Raw genomic sequence first — 7,186 nt, 5'->3', positions numbered from 1 at the left:
AATTTACATATATTAATTTGAAACTGTTGCTGTCGATCACTGGCATAAATGTAAGAAAAAAATACATTGCAAGTTTTCTGTCATTTTATCTTTTCATATAAGAACAAGATGTTTTTGCTTAAAAATGCCCCAAATTTCCCATCTTTTCTGCGACGAAATCTGAATAATGGATAGAGCTACATTCAAATTTATTATTTCATTTTATTGATAAATGAGTTGCCAAGAGTTTTTCAGAGGGGATTTAGGATTTCTTGTTTTAAAATAAGCTGTTTTTTAGTGGAAAAATTAGTAAAAATTTTATTTTCGCCTCATTTTTTGACATTCAAAACTCAATAAATGGGGCTTAGGGATTAGATAATAAAAAATCCCTCTGATAAAATCTTCCAAATATTGTTCAGTCCAAGGCTGTTAAATTTGAAGTCTTTAGGTCCGACTGACGTGGACATAGTGTCGCCACAATGACAGAAAAATGTGTTTTGAGAAAAAGGCCCTTGAAATTGTGTTCTCCCATATAAGTCTATGGGCAAACATTGAATCAGCGCAATATTTAAACATGTTTTTGTGAAGATTAGGTATATGTTGTGGTTTCTGGGTGAAAGCTTGTATGTTCAGAGACCAATTTGGCCCAAAACCTGAAAACTGAAAAAATTGAGTTTTGCCTGTAGTGTCTCCCCTTAAGCCCCATATATCCACTTTACTGTAATAATTTTGTATCCAAATTAACCCTTTCTGTCCATCTCGTACAGTACAACAACACATTTCTCAGTGAGTGTAATGCTTCTCTAAACCCACCTCCGTGTACTGAGATTGTCATTTAAACCTACTGTCCATTCCTATATTCTAACAATACACTGAATTTTTATTACTAAATGTTCCCTGGCTGGAGGTTGAACACTTTTTTTTTTTTTATCAACAAGTATCTCCCAGTACATATTAAATTACATCAAAATGAACTTAGGCACAGTGCCAAGTTTAAACACACTTGAAACCACAGCTCTGCCTGGGAAATCTAGTAGCGTGTCATATTTCTTATTTCCTGACAACATAATGCAAAAACCTGAAAACTGAACGTCCCGGGAGTTTGATGGATGAGCAATAAAGAAGAGAAATAGTAACGCCATGTGTCATGTATTAATTTATGTTTTCATTACGTAAATGCACTGGGAATTTCTTGCAGGCATCACATCTTTTATCTAGTATTTCACACAAAACAACACCAAAGTAATGACAAAATATTTTATCTGGTTTATATTAGTTATATTTAATACAATGACACTGATATTATATATATTCTTCCGTATTGGTTAGCGATTGCTGCAATAGTCATTTACATTCAGAAGCCCGCGCTCAAAGGTAATGCCGTCTCCTCGCTACCTGTAGCAGTAAGCCCCATAGAGGTGTGTCCTTTTGTCTGGGAACCCGAACGAGCGCACCCCGGCCTCTGGGAGCCCCCCGCAGCGCCCCCTGGGGTTGCTGACGGGAAAGCGCACGCTGCCGTCCCTCAGCCAGCCGCCGTCACACTGGTCGTACTGATGGAAATGCCAGGCGGAGTACAGCTGTCCGACGAGGGCCAGCTCTGCTCCCTTCTGTGTGCAAGCGCTCTCCGCCTGCGTGTAGGAGAAGGAGCCTCGGACGTAGGAAACCGATCCTACGGAAGCAAAATTAAACAGTTTAGAGCAATACTCAACTTTATTGTTTATGCACAGATTCATATGGATTTTAAATGTTTATAGTGACAAATGTACAGGTGTGGAAAATAACTAATTTTAGGCACATGTTTAATTGCAAGTAACATTAGTACAGTAATATCAATCTGGAAAGGTGCTAAAACGTTCAAGAGGTCAGACTTTTATTGGAAACATGCCTCGTTTTAGCCAATCACAACCAGCAAATCACTTATTGTGAATATATCTTGCAAAATTGACCTTTAAAGGTGGGGTATTATGTTTTTTTCAGGCACATAGTACCATTCTATAGCATACTCAAATAACTATGCTACCCAAAGTTGTTTGGAAAATGCAGCAGATATCAAAAAGAATTTTCCCTCATAGCATAACAGTTCCTGACACTGCGATTTTGCCTCTGTCTCTTTAAGAAGCTTTATGCCTGCCTGGCACGCCCACGAGCACTCCGCCTTCAGTACGCTGTTGCTTTTAAATTTCTTCTTTTTTTTTATGGGTATATAAATGAGTACAGACGACATAAGCCAGGGGTTTCTTACAAAAGTATTTAAAATAGATGAATTGAACACTCGAGGCATGTTTTTCAGGAGGGAATGACACACTAACATGTAAATGACAGACTAACATGTAAATGACACACTAACATGTAAACAATGTTTTAACAATGTTCCCTCGACCAAGATACTTGGAGTAGTATTTCACTTAATTCATGCAGTTTTGAGCAATCCTTGGGCAAAGCTGTTAAGTTTGATCTATTTATTCTACGGTGTCAACGCCTCGTTCTGTACGATTCAATTGCCAAAAAGCCTAAACTATAAATTATGTTGGTTATGAGCCATTCCGCCCTCAAAGTGTGTTCATCACACCGAGCTGAAGCTGTAAACCAGCACGCCGCAAAATAGACAGCTCATTTTTCAATAATTTGTTCCTATAGCTGCCAGCAGGAGGAGTCATAGTTTTCACCAGCTATTGAGCCCATATTTCATTGTTACTACATAATTGCTACAGAGACATTATTTTAAATTATAAAATGTAAAATACCAATGCTGAGGCACCCAAAATAATGTTTTTAAGTCAATTTTAAGCTCCATTTGTAGCTCTATATATGCCCACGTTAAAGGGACTATACAGAGTTTAAAAATGTTAACATTATGTATTTTCCTCCCCCTACATGTTCCAGCACTGTCCTAATGTGTAGAATGAGCTGCACTGTCACTCCTAAAGTTGAAGTGCCGTCATGCACGAGCCTAACATAGAAGCTGAGGAGGCGGTAGTGAGTATAAAATGGCCAACTTGCATCTAGCCCCTTTAAGCAATTAAATATTTAGTTTTTAAAAATATCCTTTGTGTTTGTATGTAGCATAACTAGTGTTTTACCGTCGTCTCCGTGTTGTCACTTAGTATTGAAAAAAATTCCTGTTGTTTTGTGAAACCCACTCACTCATGGCAATGTGATTGATCCAAAACACCGGTGGATCTGATCCCACACGTTTCACCTCGAGCCTTTCAAGATGGATTTTTGTGTGATTGAACGTTCCGATGTTGCTAAAATCCTGCTAGCAACGCAAGGTTACTGTCTCGTTCAGTTTGATAAAGAAATCTTGGCCGTCTGAACTGAAGCCTTAACCTTACAAGAGTGGGAAATGGTCTGGATTATGATGCTACTCTTAGAAGTGCCCCAGTTGTTACCTGATGCTAACAAACTTCATCAGCCGTACATGACAAAAGACACATAGTTCTCTCAAATCAGGCCTATTCATGGACAATTTTAGAAACACAAACCTAAAAATGACTCACCAGCAGCTAATGAGGTGAAGCAGAAAGCATCAAAATGGTCACGCTTCCTGTCCTTGGGTCCGTAGCTGCGGATGCCCGACAGGAGCCCTCCTCCACAGGCCGCTCTTGGCTGGATGATCGGGTAATGGACTGTCCCGTCATGGAGCCAACCAGCATTACACCAGTCCAGGCCCTCCGTCCAGGCTGCACGAAATCGTATTCTTTAGCCTTTGAGCAAAAATGTAAGTTTGTATTGTAGAATTTACCAACCTCTGTACAGCTGGTCATATGTGGCTAAAGTTGCATCGTTCTCAGTGCAGGCCTCCTTCGCCTCATGAAAGTTGAATCTGTATCGGCCGTGTCTGCTCTGATATGGGAACACTAATCCTATAAGAAGAACAAAAGTTTTTTTTTGCAGCTACTTCTGGGTGTGTTTCCAGTGGTTATTTGCACTTGATTGACTTTAGAGTGTTGGTCTTGGCCACTAGGGGCGTGTCCAGACCTTGAGGTGGCACTTATCTTTGCAGGGGTGGCGCAAAGGCTTCAGACAAAAGAATGTTTTAACATAAGACTTCCAGCATTCTGGTAAACTTGCGTGCTTACATTTGTGCTTATTTACACTACTAAACCCGACTAAAACACTCTGTATGATTGGATGTATAAAATTTACTGGAGGAGGCCTTTCCATGGTGGCACAAAGATCAGCGCTGGTCTTGATTCCTAAAGGTTCTTGACTTCCTCCAGTTCCCAAAGATATGAGTTCTTACTTATTACTGTGTGATGGTTTTATTCTGACTTTGCATTGATGGGATTTGATTGGAAAGCTCTTCAGTCACCTTTAGTAAGTGTCTTTGTAAATAAATGGCAATTCAATGGTTTCCCGAAGTCTTCTTGGTATTGACTTGTGAACTTCTTGGTCTTCGCCTCCTTTTGGACTCAGACTTCACTCTTCAAGTTTGGATTTGGACTAAACCCCTGTCCTTGACTAAGTTGTAAGAGGTAATACCTTCACAGAATCTTGATTGCTGAGAGTCTGGATCTTGGCCATTACATTCTTTCAGTATAAGCTTGCCGAAAGTCATATCGCTCTTCACCTGCCCATGACTCTTGGTCTTGACTCTCGCTGTGGCCTCCCCCCTAAAATCTTAGCCTTTACATCGTTCACAGACATAAAGATTTTGTTGATCAGTCCCTTCTCCTCCTTACCTTCAATGCTCAACGGGACTTCCACATTCTCGTCCTCAATGCCGTCGATGAGCTCACAGCGGTACCTGCCCCCGTCCTCTAGCTGCAGATGGCTGAGTTGGAGGGACACGTCCATGGGGTGGGCGTTCCGGGGAAAGGCCCGCTTTCCCAGGTGGCCGTAGGGTTTGTAGCCATGAGCGCTCTGTATCATGACAATGTTCTCTGTTCCAATCGGTGCCGAGTCCAGTTTGGTCCATTTCACTTTGTAATGTTTGGGCTTGTTCCTCAGTAAACACGGCAACGTGACATTGTCCCCTCGGCGGCCAGTCACCTCAGCGTAGACCGGGGGCTCCAGGAGATACTGCAACTCTTTGGTTTCTGAAATCAAGTCATGTTTTTATAATTACTTCATGAGAAAGCTTTAAGGGGATTATATTATGCTAAGTCCTACCCTGAAATATCTATGTTCCATGTACTGTAGTAATCTAAGCCAGACTCATAAAAATGTAGAAAAAGAAAACAAAGTAAGTTGCCACGTGGTTTGACAATGTGATGAACTAACTGTCAAAATGAAAGAAAGTTGTAGACCTTACAAAAAGTGTGTTACAGCCACAAAATCTGAAAATAGTTAGTAAAAAATATACCTGTTTGTGCAGGCGCTGACATGATCCATGACCAGTTCGATATAAAAAGAACAATCCCAGCAGACCTCATTATGGGAGATGCTTAACCTCTGCATGAAAGACAACTGTCACTAGTCTGACAATAGTAACATTTAGCATGTTTATAAAAGCACACTTTACCTGCAGTCTTCATTGGATGCTGTTGTCCTTTGTAGAATTACCATCACGTCCTCGTGCGTGGGCCTTGATTGTGATGAGAGCTTGAAATCAAACCGAAGTTTGTTGGAATCTTGATGCAGGAAAATCATCGTCATTCAGTCCGCTCTGCGAGCGCAGCCCCACGCCCTCCGACTGTCCCTGCTCTGGGGTCACACGGTGCACTGGTTGTAAACAACATGTAAATAGCTCCATGGATAGGAGCAACATCTACATTGCTGAGAAGGTTAGCGCCCCCTTTGGGTGGCACAGAAGCAAAATGTCAATGGTTCTTTCAGCAGCTAATCTACTTGCTGGTATTTAGTGCCTAATTTGTAAATTTGTAGTTTAAGGATCACTTTAGGTCTGAAGTGATGGATCCGGGGAACAGGCCAAAACACTCTCATTACACACCATTACATCAGATCAAATCTTTGCCGGATCTTCCTAAATATTTCCCGGATCCTTTACCCTGAAAATTGGGGGAATGCGTCAAATTAAGCCCTGCTGGTATTGCTATCATTCATGTGTGTTTTCAGACCCAGAGGACCATTAATTAGCCCTAATGCTGAGCATGTTTAACAAGCTTGAATACTTGCAAATGAAAGAAGTCACAAAGGGCATGATACAATATGATGACACTCGACAGAGAGTAGTAATCAATGAACACGCTCTTATATTTTTCCACTGAGAATAAAACGGCTCCTGATCATCTTTTGACAGTCAACTCATGTGTTTGTAAGCAAGACTGGTCATTCCCCTGTGGTACTGATCTCCAGCTTCAAATATTTTATTCCCAGAACGACAAAAGATCTGAGATTTTATATCTGCCAACCGATCTCAACAACAAATCTCCCTGTTTTCACCCAGAGAGTGCAGGGTCTCGGCAAAAGTGCCCGGATGTTGTTCCCATCGAAGAGCTATACTAGTATCTTGGAAAGAGAAATAAGGTCCACAAGCAGCTTAACAGATCATAAAACAATTCTTGACCCACAATGGCGATGCACAGAATCTAACCCAACATCGGATCCACGCATTTTCGTTGTACAATTGCATAACGACAAATAAAGCACTTCCTCGCTCCTAATGCATTTGTCAATCGGTTCACTCATTCATTAAACCAGTTAGCCCCGCTGCTACGACTGAAGGTATTTCCCCTGTCTGCCCCAGTCCTCAAATCAAACATTGCAACAGCTTTCACAATAGTATGCCACTTCCACTCCGCAACATATTGCCCGATACAGTGATGAGCCTTCTCTGAACCCGCTGCACAACAAGCCTCTGTGTGCCTCCCTTTCCCAGGGCGCCGCTGCCAATACGGACTATAGTGAGCATTCAGCTGCGCCCGGGCCTGTGCCCACGCCGCTCTGGGGGCAGTGGGACAGAAGAGGAAGCTCCAGTTTCCACCGCAGCGCCACGGGCACAACGGCCATATTGTGAGCCGTGACAAGAGCCAGCGGTCACACAAACACGGGGCAATGCGGAAAAAACATGAAATAATAGCGACGCTCAGCTTGTGCCTGCGCTGCCTCTCCATTGTGCGCCGGCATCAATGGGACCCTTTCTGCTCGGTAATTAGTATTCACCCAAACACCTTTAGGAGACAACGGTGAACTGTCCTCCATCAGCGAGTGGCCTAAAAGAGGCGACTGTACGGAGTAGTTCAGTAGGAGGAGGAACACAAGTTATTTGCAGACATGTACTGGAAAATAAATTAACTCATTG

At 42.0% G+C, this 7,186-nt stretch overlaps 1 protein-coding gene across 1 annotated transcript; it reads right to left on the bottom strand.

Moving 5' to 3' along the window:
* Positions 1–1,143: 1,143 nt before the first annotated feature.
* On the bottom strand, positions 1,144–5,678 carry hapln2 (hyaluronan and proteoglycan link protein 2). Its single transcript, XM_079562140.1, has 6 exons — positions 5,447–5,678; positions 5,288–5,376; positions 4,665–5,021; positions 3,729–3,845; positions 3,480–3,662; positions 1,144–1,648 (listed from the first exon to the last, which is right to left on the bottom strand). Exons 2-6 carry the CDS (start codon positions 5,355–5,357, stop codon positions 1,371–1,373), a joined length of 1,005 nt encoding a protein of 334 aa, XP_079418266.1. The 5' UTR covers positions 5,358–5,376; positions 5,447–5,678; the 3' UTR covers positions 1,144–1,370.
* Between the last annotated feature and the right edge of the window lie 1,508 nt (positions 5,679–7,186).

This window comes from Gobius niger, assembly GCF_951799975.1.
Source record: "Gobius niger genome assembly, chromosome: 8".
NCBI lineage: Eukaryota > Metazoa > Chordata > Actinopteri > Gobiiformes > Gobiidae > Gobius > Gobius niger.
The sequence above is the reverse complement of the archived record's forward strand: the minus strand, read 5'-3'. Positions and strand labels throughout refer to the sequence as shown.

Coding starts and splice junctions, on each gene's coding strand:
- hapln2 (XM_079562140.1), bottom strand. CDS start 5,357: ATGAGGTCTGCTGGGATTGTTCTTTTTATATCGAACTGGTCATGGATC. Junction 5,022..5,287: donor GTCAGCGCCTGCACAAACAG/GTATATTTTTTA, acceptor ACTTGATTTCAG/AAACCAAAGAGTTGCAGTAT. Junction 3,663..3,728: donor ATATGACCAGCTGTACAGAG/GTTGGTAAATTC, acceptor GATTTCGTGCAG/CCTGGACGGAGGGCCTGGAC.